General features: G+C 36.4%; 1 protein-coding gene across 1 annotated transcript; it reads right to left on the bottom strand.

The window, feature by feature from the left end:
- Positions 1-245: 245 nt before the first annotated feature.
- si:dkey-12e7.4 (uncharacterized protein LOC558132 homolog) lies at positions 246-6,059 on the bottom strand. The gene is made up of 6 exons (XM_024280700.2): positions 5,575-6,059; positions 5,315-5,366; positions 4,426-4,613; positions 3,049-3,216; positions 1,793-1,903; positions 246-1,012 (listed from the first exon to the last, which is right to left on the bottom strand). The coding sequence occupies exons 1-6, from the start codon at positions 5,725-5,727 to the stop codon at positions 899-901; spliced, it is 786 nt and encodes a 261-aa protein (XP_024136468.1). The 5' UTR covers positions 5,728-6,059; the 3' UTR covers positions 246-898.
- Between the last annotated feature and the right edge of the window lie 10,834 nt (positions 6,060-16,893).

Here is a 16,893-nt window from a genome sequence, read left to right as displayed (position 1 = left end):
ACAAAGTTCACCTTAGCTCTACTCAGTAACAATTTATAAGCATTTAGATATATTTTATAATTTCTAAAGCGCTTTTAATGCCATAAAATGAAAATTTGACATTGGTGAAAAATTCTAAATATCAAACCGGTCCTGTAGAGGGCAGCAGAAGGCAGGGTTTATAAAATACTCCATCCTTTATGGTTAATAAACTAAAGACCTAAATAATGAAAACAAAACTTTATGCAAACTTAAAGCAAAACACATTTTCATTGGTATTCAAACTTTTATTGATGCTTTAATAATAATATGTTAAAAATGTTAACACCAACAGCAGCAGCAAGTGCTAAAGATTTATATACAATCTTTCATGTTAGCCTCTTGAAACATAGTAAAGCATATTTTTGTCCCCTTTATACATTGCATATGTTTTAAGGTTTTGCAACAAAACAAAAATAAATAGATTAACATATTTTAGTGTGAAAAATTATTTGCCTTTTTCTTTTTGCATAAGAAATTATACGATCAAGAATTCAGAAACGGCTGTTGTGTGTGCAAACAATTAAACAGCCTTTTGACAGTAACAGTTATTAATTTAATGATCGATCCTTCATCTGTTCAACAAAGAAGATCAATTAGAAGAGAACTTGAAGTTTCTTTAAACTGGGGGTGCTTTAAAGTGCAGATTAAAATAAACACGTCCACTAACCAAGCTTTTTAACCCCCTAGATTGCTAAATAATAAAACTTTTTAAAAGTGCTTTTTACCGGTAAGAACTCTGTATTAAAATGTATTTAATGACAGTTCAAATGTGTTTTTTTGTTGACTTTTAACACTCTTAAAGTAACTTCCTGGTGGTAAAATAATACCACTGTAAACAAACTGAACTGTCATAAAGCTGGATTTACTGGAGAGTGGGTCACCATGGCAGCTGATCCCCCGTGAAGTTCAGAAAGGACCCATGATCCTTTTCGGTCAGCCCACCAATCACAGACAGGACAGAGGAGATGCTCTCCTCAGGACTCAATGGAGCCTTGGAGGAAACAAAAACAGGGCAGGTAAAAACACAGAGAAAGAAAAAAAAAACAGTTCTGAGTAGAGGTGAAATAATTCATGTCATAATTTGTGGTTGACGATCTGATTTTTAGTTGATATTAGTTCATTTTGAACAAATCGATTCAATTCACTGACCTAGAATGGATACAGGACATCTTTAACCAACAATTCTTAAAATCTCAGACAGCTGGTTTGGTAAACAGCTGAACTTCTGACTAAAATCTTTGCACCTGGACACGAGTTAAATGAACTCGTTCTTATGTCTTCACTCATAAAACACACATTTTTCTGCTTCAGATTCTCCGTTTCTGTCGCGTCTCAATCTGTTTGATGTTTGTGCAGGACATACTTGTGAGTAAAACAAAGTTGGCTCTGATTGGCTCCAGTGAAACATCACTTTGACTTTAGCCAATCAGAATTGCCCTATCCTGTTGTTAACCCGCCCACCTTCAACTTCTGACAAAGCGTGTAATACATGGTACTTTTGGTTAGAACAGTTTATTAATTATTTTTAAAGTAATGCACCACTTTTCACATTCAGTAACCGTGTAATTAAAACAAAAACAGTAACTAATTTAATTACTTAACACTTAATTATTTAACACTATAAATGCACACTACATGTAACACAGTCTTGTACAGTTGACATAAAAATAGTGTTTTCATCCAAAAAAATAATAATTTTATCAGAAGTTCATGGTCTGGTTTTGCTTTCATTTAAACTCAGCTTTTGAAACATTTCATTGAGAGTCCTTACCATCATCCCACCCATGTCAGTGCGGACCCAGCCGGGATGGATCGCCGTGCAGAGGATCCCGTCTGGCTCCAAATCTACAGCCATGCTGCGGCTGACCATGTTCAGGGCACTCTGAAAGAACGGCATTTTTAAAACGGAATAAAAATAATGGTTTGTAGCAAATTTTAAAAATATTTTTTTAAATCTTTTTTAATAGTTTTTGACTTCTCATTTCTTTTTATGCAAATAAAACCTGAAAAATTCTTCCTGATTTTGTTAGTAAAATTTAACTCCAACTTTCACTCTTGATCGCTTACTTAATAACAGCTAAACAATATTTTTTTTTATCAATTATTCAGGATTTTACTGTTTATTCTGTCAGTTTTGTTTATGGATTATTCTGGCCCAGTCACGAAGAGGAAAAAATATAATGATGTTAAAAAAAGCAATTTTCTAGCCCCTTCCTGTGGTGAGATATGGTTCAGTCTCCCTCTGATGAAAATCATGTTTTTTTGAGTTTTTAAGTATGTGTGGAATTTTCTTATGAAAGAGAACAAAGGTAGAAAGAGAATTTTTTTTCTAACTGAGAGAAAAATAAAAAGCAACAGGTAACAAGTTGACCATCGACTATTATGTCAATGGTCCGACCTACTTTAGATCAGACAGCTTGAGTATGGCCCCTGAACCAAAATGAGCTTGACACCCCTGGTCTAACGCTTTTTGTCTAAAACTAAGTAAAGATATGTTTGGCATGTAGTTCTATATCTTTATAAAGGAAGTCAGTTATTCATTTCTTTTGTGATGTTATGGATTTTGTCGTCGGTTTTGTTGTCATGTTTCAGCCTTTGTCGTTATGCTTCCACTTTTGTCGTTGTGTCTTTTTCCTTTATGTGAGCCTTGTCAGCCACTGTAAAAGCTCAACTGAAGATTATTGGTGTAAAAGTTTAAAACATGTTGGTTAGAAGTGGTAAATAAACTTGTTTCCTTTTAATTAAGTTGTATTTCTCAGTGAACTAAAGCTATGAAAGGTTCAAATAAATGTCTATGGTGTATGGAGTGTTGTTGGCAAAATTACAGTTTCCTTCTGCGCTGACATTTAAACACCTTCAAAAGTTCAAAAGAGATTCATTCAAAAAAGTTGCAGGAAGTTTGCTCTGGTTAAATCCTGTTTCTTCAGCCTTAACAAACCCACCTTGACCTACAGAGACACAGCCCCCTCATTACATGCCTGAGTGTATTCCTCCACTCGACATTTTCCTTCTCTCGGTAATGAGTACCTTGGAGGTCCTGTAGGGGTACCATTTGAAGTTGTTGGCCCCCTCGCCCCAGTTGAGCTGCACGGAGCCCAGCAGGGAGGTGATGTTGATAACTGCCGCTCTCTGGATCCCCATCACGCCGTCCGCCGCTTCTCTGGCCGCAGCTCGTTTCAGGAGAGGCAGGAAGGCCTGTTGGGGTCGGGAAAACAGAGGAACAAATACCCTCAACAAACTAATAAGATTAAGGAAAACAGGATGATTTATGGCTTCATTTTAAATTCATGAGTCTGTGGGGAATCAGTCATGCTGCCCTCTAGTGCCCCCTACAGATAAAAGGCCTCAGTTACATCTGAATAATACATCCTACAGCGTTTCCTTCACCCTATTGGCAGAAAGTTTTAGAAAAGATGAACACATACAACTCCAAGGACAATGGGAGGACGAGGTGAGACTCTGACCAGGCGCAATTACCAGAACGGAAACCTCAAAAATGCAAAAAGAAACACTATAACAAGTGAAAAATTATATTACAGGCTGTACTAACTCACACCAAATGACTAAATTATTATGAATAATTGATCCTATTCTAAAGCAATAATAAAAAAAATGGTTTTTCTGCATTCTTGCCTTATTCTGGTTAGATTTACAGGGAAGTAGGAGGTAGCTACACCTGTTTCAGGTAAGAGATGGATGTGTTCTCAACGGTCTATAACATGCTTAGTTTATAAGAATCTTTATATTTTTGCTTTTACCTCTTAAGACCTGGCGTCCACATGCGTGGACACCAGGTCTTAAGAGGTAAAAGCAAAAATATAATTAAGATTATATGACATAAATAGTTAATTCTGCTTCAGATGGTTAGCTCATATATTAGCTAAGAGGTTAAATTACAAAAGAATTGAAGTAAAGTTTTTTTTTTTTTTTATTCCAAAAACTTGTTTTTGGAAATGTTTGGTTGGGGTTCGAACTAAAAAAGTGCCAAAAAATAAATTAGTTTTCTAACAATCCCAATTGCATAACCGTTCAGCGTTCATTCCTTCTAACTCTCTGAAGCTTAGATGAACAACTTCAACTGCCAGAAGCAGGTTTCTCCCCTGCTTGACTCCCAGTCAGTACTAAAGAATCTCTGGCACACTTTATAGGGGGTGTCCTTGAAACTTTGAATCAGCAAGAATCCGTCCCGTCGAAGGGTTTTTGATGAGTGCTGGTAGTTTTAACAGCACAGACTGCGGCTCTGGGGTCTGATTAATATTTATGACACAGGGACGTCCCAAGGCTCTGGGATTTTGTCACGTCTGTCTGTCAAGGTCATCATTTTGAGTTTCTCACAGTTGGAAAGACGGAAACTATTTATGTTTGTGTGTCCAGATAGCAGTTTTATTTCCCACCACGGATTACCTTGGTGATCATTAGAGGAGCCACGGCATTGGTGTGGAAGTTTTCTATCATCTTCTCTGCAGTGACGGAGTGAAAGTCAGCCAGCACATTGATTCCTGCGTTGTTGATCAAGCAGTTCAGGCCATCTTCTTGTAGCAGCAGGTCCACCTCCTCTGCACACTTTTCAATGCTTTCCTGACTCACTACATCTGTGTATGAACACAAGAAAACGTCACCTGGACAGCAAAATTTGCGAATCTGCTTTTACAATAAGTCTATTTGAATAAAGCTGAGGAAGGGGCCTCATGGAAGGTTATAGAATTGGTCCCAAAATAAATGAATGTATTTTTGTTTCAAACCCCATTTGGCATTTTACTTTGTCTGCAAGTGGATTCACATGAAAGAGCAAGGAGCATTTCAGTTGCTGCTACAAAAATGAAAGCTTTTTCAAACTTCAGTTTTTCGTCTGCTCCTGATTAATCCCAATTTGAATAAAGAAATACTCAGAAATGCAGTTTAAATCTTAAATTATTTTATATATATGCTCCATCATCAGAAACATTGTACAAGAATGTGTTAAAAACACCAAAAACATGATTTCCACTAGAGTGGGTCTTTTATTTCCACTTATTTTTTTTTATTTAATTTTTGCGGAGATTCACAACTGTAGTTGCCCATCCATGAATGTTGATTATTACTCTCTCTTTTTGCTTATTTTCTCCTTTCTTTTAGTCTGAAAAGTAAAAAAAAAGTTTTGCAGACTAGCTTAATACTATATACCATGTGTGTTGAAAGTTTAATTATCCTCTATGAACAACATCATAGTCCCTGATTAAATAAAGATATAGTTAAGTAATTTGTTGTACATTCATGGCATTAATCTAAACTACACTGCATCTCTTGGACTTACCTAAAGTTAGCACGTGTATGTGTGGATACTTCCCTGCCAGTTCCTGAAGCTTCTGTGGTTCAGAAAGTAAATAGTTCAAGTATTATTGTTCAGTTGAATGGCATAAATGGAACAATGGCGACCTCTAGTGGCCGATATTAATACACCTTATGCTATGACCTAAACGGCAGATTTTAGAAGGATTTTAGAAACACGTAACATTTCAACGTAGCGTGTTTATGTATCCTAGCTAAGGACGCTTTAGATATATTTGGGATTACCTCCGCACCAGCGACATTTCTGGCCGCGGCAATAATCTTGCGTGGAGAGAACTCTCCACTAGCTAGGTTCTCGACAATCTGCAGGCCGAGTCCCCGACTGGCTCCCGTTACCAACACTGAGCCGCAGTTTTTAAAGTTCCTGACTCCACTCATCCCGTCGGTATATTTTCGAAGTCAAGCCCTTCAGAATATAATGGCAATTCTCGATCCAAATCCGCTCGCGGGATAAGCTTTCTATTTTTGCGGCAGTCACGCCTGCTTTCCGGCAGAGGGAAGGCTCGCACTACAGATTACTAACCGGACCGGAGGCGGCCCACGACAGAGACTGGTCAACTGACAACTACCTCGACAACTTGAAACTAAACTAAAGTGTTTCACTAGTGCTCATAGTATACAAATTATTACAATAAATAAATAAATATTAGTGTAAATCTTTCCACGCGACGCAGAGAAATGACCGGAAGGTAACATAGGTGTGAAACGGATTAAGGTTTATCCTGTATTTTAAACTCATATCCCATGATTCCCTGTGGAGGGAGGGAGGGAGGGAGGGAGATAGATAGATAGATAGATAGATAGATAGATAGATAGATAGATAGATAGATAGATAGATAGATAGATAGATAGATAGATAGATACATATGTAAAATCAACATTTAAATAAATTGCTTTTTAATAGGCTTAATATTCATTTGAGACAGGGTAAATTTTAATATTTGAATGTACAATGTCACACAATTTTGAAGACAGTTTAACTTAATTGAATAAAGTTTAATTTACAAACCAGTACCTTAATGACTAGCAAACCGAATCAAATGATAAATGTGTATATTTTCAAGGGGCGTAATGATTCATTAATCATGATTTGATTCAAATTGATATTTGTGGTTGCTGATTTGAGTTACTTTCAATTTTTGTTGACGAATGATTCGATTTGATCCGATTCAATGACCTAAAATCGATCCAGGACATCTTTAGCCAAAAATGTAACCGGTGTGACTCGGAGATACATACCTGGTACTAAACACTGCAGGTGAAGCCAGATTCCTTGTATTTCTTGCAAGATAATCAAGTGTAAATTAAATATGTGTACACACCTAATATTTGAATAGCGCTTTACTACCCTCTTAGAAGGCTCAAAGCACTTTACAGTCACAGTTCTATTTATCCATTTACACGCTGATGGTGGCTCTGCTTCCAAACACTGGTGCCAACCTATTACCACCAGGAGCAATGTGGGGTTTAGTGTCTAATCAAGGACACCTCGTCTCATGGGCGCACATAGCGGGTACCAAACCTAAAGACCCACAATCTGCTCGTTGAATGGTAAGCTGTTTGCAGGTTGAGATGTACCATTCAGTTAAAACAAAAATATCAAAAATAATTACATAAAAAATATAAATGAAGACAACTGTCGTGATAGTCTTATAATTATAACTGTTTTATTTAAATGTAATTGCAATTGTTCAAAAGAAAAGAGAACGTTATAGTGCAGTGAAAGTGAAGAAATTCTTCATTGACTGAAAACCTGTCAGTGTCAGCGACAATTTACAATATATGAATTAGCCTGTATCCCTGTCTAATAAAAAAGTGAGTTGTAAAATGTGATTTAGAGCTTCCATCCATCCATCCATCCATTTTCTTGACCGCTGTGTCCCTTTCGGGGTCGCGGGGGTGCCGGAGCCTATCCCGGCTACTGAAGGGCGAAGGCGGGGTACACCCTGGACGGTCGCCAGTCTGTCGCAGGGCCTCAATCACACACACATTCACTCTCACATTCACACCTAGGGGCAATTTAGAGTCACCAATCAACCTATGAAGCATGTTTTTGGACGGTGGGAGGAAGCCGGAGTCCCCGGTGAAAACCCACGCATGCACGGGGAGAACATGCAAACTCCACACAGAAAGGTCCCAGCCGGGAGTCGAACCGGGGCCTTCTCGCTGTGAGGCAAGAGCGCTAACCACTGCGCCACCGTGCAGCCCGATTTAGAGCTTCCTTAGCTCTGAAAACAATATATTTTTTCAATAAACATAGAAGCAACATAATAATGGAGTTTTGTTTGCTCAAAAATGTGTTTCGAAAATATGAAAATGAATTCATAGAAATAAGTTATCCATCTATATATTACTGTTTTGAGTGTTTCATACATTGAAAGATACTGTATTTCTTATTATATTCCAACATAAATTATTTTATATCCCAAAAATACGTTGGGGTAGTTGGTGCCTATTTAGTTGCATTCTGGTTTTTCTGTTAAGGTCAGTCACATCAAAGGAGATTCCTCATGTTGGATTTTCATGATCAAATATTACTTCCTTGAATACTAAGCAGAGTAGAGAGCCACTGTTTACATTCAGTCAGTTTGCAAATATTGAAGTAAAGATGGAGGTGCAGAAATAAGGGTGACAGCGCAGCTGACAGAGCTTATGCAGTTACAGCACGCAGATGGTTTTCCTGGCAGCACCCTAAATCCAGATTTTCTTCAAGCGCTCGGTGCCTGGAGCCGCACACATCCCAGGTCTGCTCCAGGTCACTTCATTTGGAATTTGGCTGCCGTGCCTCCATTTACAGACACATTAGTTTTGGCAGGGGGTGCACAGTGCAGATGATGAGCTGGCACAATATGTGGCACAGAGAACTACTTGTACAGCCGGAGAGTCTTAACTGTCTTGACTAAGCAGGCAAAGCAGCATGGAATTATCCAAGCAGAAAGCTCTGGAGTCACATGTTGAATGATACAGCACTGGGGTTTTAGAGTTTGATGGAAAGCAAGATGCTGGAAGTACAGTTTTTACCAAACTGGCTTACGAAAAACTCCAGTACTTTTCTTTGTCAGGGTAGTGATTTTCTTTAAACATGTCCTCTAAGGTTTTCACAGTCACATTTGATAAAAGCATACATAAAAGTACTTTTTACATATACAAATAGTTAGTTTCCAAACCTTATTCAGTAACATTTTTGAGCAATTAAAAACAATGTTTAGGACCTTAATATGCTTCTGGAAAAAGAAAAGTGTGAAAACTTCATTACTATGACATATTGTTGTATAAAATAAGAAGCAGGAGTAGTTTTTTATTATTTATATTTACTAAATTAATTAGTCTAATATGTGTATTGCTTTAGTGCTGAATATACATATAGATGTATATTCAACCCTTAAATCTTAATTTGTATTACTGTAATAAAAATCCCTCTTGCTTCTATTTTGTTATAAGTAGTATAGTCACACCATATCATGCAGTCCAACACTTTTACATTTAAAACTGAAAAAATGAGATTTCTTTACAACAGAAAAAATAAATATTGATTGTTTGATTCCCTTATTTTTTCCTGTACATCCTGCAGGATATGTGCCTGAATGATTTCATATTGACATACATCTAGAATTTAACAGGAGCCATAAAAAGCCTGACAGTAATGGTCAATAAATGAAACTTGATACAAATATTAAAAATAGAAACAAGTTAAACATGAAATGCTTTTACTGATATGACAAATTCTCAAAATACTCACGTCTCTTAAGCTGTCAGCTACAGATGACCTCTTTGTTAATTCACACAGTATTACAACAATTAAACATACTTAAATTAACTTTTAAAGCCATAAAAGAAGATATGACATCAAATTGCCTTCAGGAACTGAACTCAAAACTGCAGGAACTCTGGCTTATGGAGGCAACCTAAACTCCATTAAACAAACTGAGGAGGAACAAAACAAATATCAAAATTATATATATACTAAAGTTGTGGAGAATCAACAGATGAAACCAGGTGAAATTGTAACTGAACGTTTGTAAGAAGTTTTCTTTTTTTGTTTTGTAAAAAAATGATTTGTGAAATGAGCTGCATTATATTGAGGCTTGTTCCTTTGAATTGCTCAGAAAATGCATCTGTCATTCACAATAAAGTATAATAGTTACACTAAGTATCAGCATTTTTAAAATGTTTCTTTGTAAACTTTGCCCTCAACTCTCAGCTCTTAGTTCAGTGTTTGCTGTAACTTCACTCTGTGCTCCATAGGGTCATTTTCCATTACTGCAGACAGTGAAAGAACTCAGAAAACTACTATACTGTACGTGAAACTGCCTAAGGAGCAGACAAACACAATTAGCTGAGGAGTCAGATATTTCCCCCAGGGTTGGGTAAACACAGAATTACACACATATTGGAAATTTGCTGGATGGACAGAAAGCCTTCACTGACATCTTCCTCTGTTTCAGTTTATCCATTAAAAAGGTGATGATGCCTCTGCAAAATTCACCTACTGTCTCATGTAGATCCACCTAAATGTCAAGACAAAAATATCTGACCGAGCACCTCAGCATAAACAAAAAAGTCTTTGCCACGCAGTGATTTTACAGCTGGGTTACTGTTAGGACCTGATGGGATTGAATGACCTGCATGACCTGCAATTTTCAGAAGCTATTGTTTTTCAACCACGTTGTCTACTCAATATTTTGAAGGGCCTCACCTTGAAGCCCAACTTGAGTATGAAAAGTCTTTTACTCCAAACAAGAACTATAAAGAGACGAGAAGAGAAGCATCAGTAGCTTTTCACAGATGACCTCAGAAAGTTATTTCTTAAGCCTTGAACGTTTTAGAGAGCCAGTGGGTTTTGTTGGTTTGCTTTTTCTCGTCTTGGTCAGTGCTTGTTTCCGACAATGTAGCATCAGATCTAGCAGTTTAACTTTTTTGGTTGATACAGGCCTCTAGATTAAAAGCATCCTAAAAGCACATAACAATGTGAAAATCATGTTTAATGTATACTGTCATTTAAAACATTTTGGACCTTTTTTTTGGTTCAGTCTATGATTGTACTCAGGTAGTAATTTAGTTCTTCAGTTAGGATTCTTAACTTCAACTCTTTAAAGACATACTCCACTAAAAAAAGGTGTCTTTGGTGCTTTAAACATCCTCTTTTTCTGATGACGGAGGACATATATTAGGAAAATTAAGCTCAAAACTGCATTTTTGAGTATTTTTTTATTTCAATTGTTGTGAATCAGGACAAAATGCCATTAGAATAAGATTGTATTTGGTTTATAGAAAATACTCTGGAATTGAACAGCAAATAGGCAACATATAGCAATTGTAAAGATTGTTCAAATGATTGGAATCAAACATAAATTACATTTATGGAACATATTAATGGACTTACATTTATTTTTTTATTAGTAGACTATGCATCTCATGACAGCAGTGCAGGAAGATGACAGGTGAGGCACTGCTTCACCTGCCTCCCCCGACCGCACGTCTCTGGTTGAAGAGTATTTCAATTAGGAACAAAAAGCTGCTGAACTGAACAGTACCCAAATCCCCCAAAACTATGTCCACCTGCACAAAGCAATTTTCACCCTCAAAGTCAGAATAAATCTGCAGGAAACAGCTCAATCTGGTAACACTGCAAGCTAACTTGCTGTTGACTGGGAGATTCCACTGCTGCAGATGAGGAGGACAAAACACTTTCACACGATCAGTCTTATGCCATTGCAGTGATTTTTTATCACACTTTTAAATAACAATAGGTGTAAATTTTAATTTAGACACTTTTATTAAGTCTTTATCTTAGGGGCCCCAGGGAATTGCCTACTTTTGCCTAATGGTAAGTCCACCCCTGGTCCTGCCCACAACTCAGAAGTGAATTTCTAATGAACTCCTGCCGTTTTGCAGAAACTTTATCCTAGAAAAAAGACAAGCTTTTTGATTTTAGCCAAACATGTCATAATCATGACTGAAAAACCATTGGGAAGTCTTTTAAAACAGTTCAAAAGATGACTGGAGAGGGACTTTAAGGACGTAAAACTACAAATAAGGTACAGTGTCAACAAAAATCTAAAGGCCTCAGAGCCTCAAAACAAATACGCCTGTAGACAAATGAACTTTATTCATTGTAGATCAACGATTGTCAAAGGTTTTCCCCAGAGAACTCAAGGACTTTAAATGTTTAAATGTTAACCTTTAAATGTTCTTATACATATATATATATATATATATATATATATATAAATAAGTACAATCTAACTGTAGCCTCAGAATTTTTATAATTTCCACCATAAATATTTTAATTTTTTTTATCAAGAAGCTGCTTCCCATCAGTGTTTCAAAGAGATGCAGGCGCTTTTAAGAATGACTGAGAATGAAGGATTTTTATCAGAGGCACAAAAAACAAAACAAAAATGTTTAAAAATTGTACGGGGATAAAACCATGCCAGCATTTTACTCTCAGTTGTAAAATTTTGTGTCTGTGTGAACATCAATGATTTTTTTTACTGCCAACTTATCTTTACAGACTCATCCAGCATATTTCACAGCTAGAAACTTGTGTCAGTCTCTTTAATCTAGAGATGTTGAGCAGTTAGTTTTAAACAGTATTTGGCTTTTTAAACAGCTTTCTGGTTGCCGGCTGGCAAAGACGTATCCCATCCCTGCAGTTCTTCCCCATTTGACAAGAGGCAGCAACAACTAAGCCCATTACATGCTGCAGACATCTGTGGTGTTTCATGAGCGTAACATCGATTTCTACAGAGAAATTTAATTTATTCCACATTTTTGTAAGTACTAGACAAATGAAAAAAAAACAAAAAAACAGTATGTCTGGGCCTATCCCTTTCAAAAATGCAGCCTGTGTGAATGAAAACTCCTTCACAGTCTGTGATCTGTTTTTGTGAAACATCCTTTTACTCCATTGGTTCTTGTGAAGCCAAACAGCAGCTTCAGCTCTGGGTGGAGTGCAGAAGAGGCTGTGGGGGAGCTGGTGATACTGAAGTGAGGCTTGTTTGTTAAAGCGTGCTGACATGTGCTTGTGCACGATTGTGGGATACACCACTATCTAGGTCGGAACATCCATTTCTCTCATTCAATTCACAAGAGCTATATTTAAAGAAATCATAAATAAATCACCGGGGTTTCTTTAATCAATGAATTAATCATGAGAGTCCTCCTCTTGTCTTCGTATCCTCCTCTGCTCGGCGCTCCTTCTGGAGGCTTCTTTATACCAACGGTTCATAACAGCTGGATGTATGATGGAATGTGTTTTTGTGCACTGCAGATTTGCTCTGATCTAATATTTGCTCATCTAGTTTGTCTGTGCAAACTGAACAAATGGGTATTATCTTCCTGTCATGTGGGCCACTGAACGTGATGCAGAATTCGGTGCTGTTCAGTATCCCTCAGGGAGCTTCAGCCTGCCAGAGCGAGACAGGAAATAATGCAAATTAGTGAAAAATCACTAAGGACTAAAGCAGATCTCCAGATTCAAGAAGCTGTTAAGTAGTTGCTCCCAGAGCAACATTTAAAGGCCTCAAAATCAAGTACTAATCAAATGAAATACGACATTTGTAGAGGATCTATTATCTGAAAGAAATACAGTGTGGATAAAATCCCTGTCTGCAACATAGCATCCATATCTGTGGAGAGAAGCAGGCTGATGTTAACATCTAGGAATGTTTATTAGGGTGCAGCATTGATGTGAACATCCTCCACTCATCAGTTTGACGGCAGTTCCACGCAGTACGTGTATAGAGGATATTCAACTTTTTGTTTCTTTCTACTACAGCTCAGTCATTTTTTACAACTCAAGAAATACTCTGACATTGTTGGTAGAAAGTGGTAATGTTTGCCCATATTTAAATATGAATGAGTTGAAAATAAAATGTTAATTTTTCATTATTTTGTAAAATAATTAACAAAAAATGTAAGATGTCTCCATACTTTGAAGCTCTTTAATACAAAGCATAAGCTGTATCCAATTTTTCACCTCTGTGTGGTGCAGACTGCAGCTTATGATGCAGGCGTTGCCTTCAAAAGAGTGATAGAAGGACCTAAATCCAGGAGAAACGTTAATAATTTAACAAATAAAATTGAATGCCTGAAGGACTAAACTAAAGTCAGATAAATTGAAACTTGAAAAATCTAAGACACGTAAATGAATTAAAATAATATGAAAAGGGATTCTGGACAAAATACAATCCATTTAAAACTAGAAGACTCCAAGAGAGAAAAAATCAGCAATATGATCAACTGAAAAACACAGACTGAGAAGAAAGGAACTGAAAAAGTTACAGCCACTGATTCAAATCAAGTTTGATAGCAACTGTAATGCTACGTTCACACCAAGCGTTAAAGAACTCGCATTCTTAAAAGAGCGTTTTGGTGTTTACTCTGTACTATTGCTGTTCACCTACGGTTGGAAGAGGATTGGAGCGAAATGTCCAAGTGGGCAAAATTAAAAAAGATGAGAGAGGCCTGTGATTTTTATCATAGCTTTACTTCAAGTTGCATGAATACGTGTTGTTGAGGGCAGTGTGAAGGTAGAAATGAAACATGGTAACAAAACACGACATGAACACAAGAAAACATGACTAAATAGAAACTAATAAAAAACTACATTGAAATGGCCCTCATCTTCAAAGCTCAAGTCAGTACGAAACTGAAACATCAATCTGAAAAAATGTTAACATTACTTTAAAAAAATATACTGAAACTACTTGAATAACCAAAAGAACAAAACCAAGAAAATGGATTGGAAGACAGAGATCTGAGTGGTTCTGTGCTTGAAAAGGATGTTTTTGCTAAGAATCTTGCTTAAGGACCCTACAATATATAGAGAACAAGCTTCCTTTTTTGTTGATTCCTGATAAAAGTAAGTTTGGATAGGATGGACCAGTGTTTTTCTGAAATTAACAAGTAATCCATGGTAAATGGAATAAAACCCTTTTCTAACTTGAGGCCTAAAGCGCTTTCCAGTCACTGTTCCATTCATCCGTGCTCAGATACATTAACACACTGATGCTAACCGATAACCACCAGGACAATGTCGGCAAAGTAGGAATCAAACCTGTGACCTATGACTATCACAAGTCCACCGTTCTACCTCTGCTCCACAAGCATCAAGGTTTCCATAGACCATGGACTCAAACCTACAATCTGTCAGTCTTAGGGAGAACCCTCTTCCACTGGGCCACCGAGCTCGTCTAGCTGGTTTTCACAACTTCCAAAAATGTACAAATTAAGCTCTTAGCTCTTTGTTGCATTTTGTGACATGTTTGTAACTCTTTTAGAATTAGCTAAGTGGAAAAGCTGAATTTTCTTGTGTCTCTTTTTAAAATCTGTCCATTTTGGTCCAAATTCTCCAGTGTGTCAGCATAAATGAAACCAAAATGTTTTATGGCACCAATTGGAGAAAAAAAAAAAAAAAATTTGTATTAAATAAAACGAAAAAAATGTCTAAAATCAAGATGGTTGCCATTTTCCAGGAGTTTTCCTGCCGTTTGATGACACAATGATGGTTGATCATTCAGAAAAACGGAAACTTTCCTGTTTCTGCTGAATGTGCTCTTCATGTTGGGACATGGTCCACTGCAGATGGTAATTTTCTAATCTGCATTTAGACCACCACTGCGACAGTTTCACATTCAAGTCTCCTGAACTGTCAGTGTTGATTGATCAGCGTCTCACTTTAGAATGGAGCGTTGCTAAATTCTTGGCTTCGCCCTTTTGGAAACTCGGCGAGCCACAAGTCAGCAGTTTTGGAAAAATATGAGGGGATAAAAGATCTTTATAGTCGCTAATAATGAGTTTTACATGGCAGAAGATCACACTGCTGGATTGTAATTGTATGAAATGGTTAATCAAGTATTTGATCAAGGGTGTAAAAGGGCCCTTTTACACTTTATAATTTGAATTTCTCAAACTTTAGCAGACACATTTTTTTATATGTGAATGAGATATGCTAGCCGATCTATTAAAGCAATTTTTGAAAAAAAAAGCATTTTTTTCTGCACAAAATTATAACTAATCTGAATAGTTTTTCTGAAAAAATGCTTTCTGTTTTTATTTCAGCCGAGTCATGATCAAAGAAAGGAATTTATCACATTTGTAAATCTTCAAAAGTCTCCCAGATGGTATCAGAAGGTCGTTTCTGCCAGAATAAATCTAGGGATTGTCGATGCATCTTTCCTTCTGCAATGCCTTTTGCTCAAATTTCTCTTGAAGGATTTCGCACCAAATTCTAGTTTTGTTTAAGAAAATGAATTAGCTTAAATTTGTGCACTTTTTTGCTTCGTCTATGAAATTGTTATTATTTTTTTTTTGCTTTTACAGCTGTTTAATCCTATTTACAATATCTGTTCTGTAAACCATCAACAGAACGTCTTCCTCTGAGCTCTGCAGGCTCTTTCTGTGCAGCTGTGTGTCACATAAAGTTTTAAATGTCTTTGATTAATTGATGTGCCTTTGCATCATCTCTTCTGTTAGATGCGAGCTTGTGCGCTTGCTCTATTATTCAGGCTGCCTTAAAAGCATGTCAACTCAATTACAGAGGTTTTACTAGAAATATCATGTCCTGTCCTGCTACCTCAGGAGCAACATCTCAGTGCAGGAATGCAACTGGCAACCATTCAGTCGGGATCCAACTGGGAAACTGGAGAGCTTCCAGTGCGTCCCTGGACTTCAGCCAAAGTCTTTGGCGTTGTCAGTTTGGATTATTGTGAAGTTTTATGGCTAAGATTATGTAATAGGCTGTTGATCTATGTTTTGATTGACGTTAAGTGTATAAGACACACAACATTACTTTCCTTTGGGAAATGCAAGAACGTATTCACTGCTTTCAATGATTGAGTCAAGTAAGAAACACAAGACAAACTGGAGCTAATCTTTTCATTAAAAAAAACATTAAAAACTGTAAAATGACAAATTCATTTTAATAAAAAAAAATCCAGGTATTTACTAAATTTAACACAAAAAAATTAAACATTTGGAAAAACTGGCAACTAAGCTCTAATTGTTTTCTGACAATAAGGAAATGTAAAATAAAAAGATAATTTATAAAGCAGCTTAAAGGAGCAATAATAGAAATATCTTGAAAAAGTTACATCAAAAAATATACAAAAAAATGCAATAGAAGTTGAAGAAAATATATGAAAGATGATGTCAAGAAAGTTCAACATTGATGGTAAGCAAACTTAAATGTTATAATAAAAATTTCAACTAATCTAACAAAAAATTTATAGATTCATGTTTAAAGCAGCTGCAGTAAAAAAAAAAATCTGAAATACAAAATTTCTAAAAATCGCTTTACCAAGTAATGAAAGGATGTAGGCTAAAACATATTTAATGGTAAAATCATATTTTTGGAACAGGCCTACACTAAATACTAAATTAGCCACAGAAAAAAGATGATTGCTTTAAAAGAAGAGACAAAAAAAGTTTAAGTGTGCAAAATTTGTAAAATAAACAACAGAGCTACATTTAGAAAAAAAACAATAACACCTAAAAACTTCTAAAAACCAGAAGCAAAATGCATCTCTACTGGATGTTTGA

Source organism: Oryzias melastigma, linkage group LG6 (genome assembly GCF_002922805.2).
Source record: "Oryzias melastigma strain HK-1 linkage group LG6, ASM292280v2, whole genome shotgun sequence".
Lineage (NCBI taxonomy): Eukaryota > Metazoa > Chordata > Actinopteri > Beloniformes > Adrianichthyidae > Oryzias > Oryzias melastigma.
The sequence above is the reverse complement of the archived record's forward strand: the minus strand, read 5'-3'. Positions and strand labels throughout refer to the sequence as shown.

What these genes read in the sequence shown, in the direction of transcription:
- si:dkey-12e7.4 (XM_024280700.2), bottom strand. Translation starts at nt 5,727, where the DNA reads ATGAGTGGAGTCAGGAACTTTAAAAACTGCGGCTCAGTGTTGGTAACG. An exon ending in CTCCTCTAATGATCACCAAG is followed by an intron (nt 3,217 to 4,425) that starts GTAATCCGTGGT and finishes CGACCCCAACAG; the next exon opens with GCCTTCCTGCCTCTCCTGAA. An exon ending in ACCCCTACAGGACCTCCAAG is followed by an intron (nt 1,904 to 3,048) that starts GTACTCATTACC and finishes CCGTTCTTTCAG; the next exon opens with AGTGCCCTGAACATGGTCAG.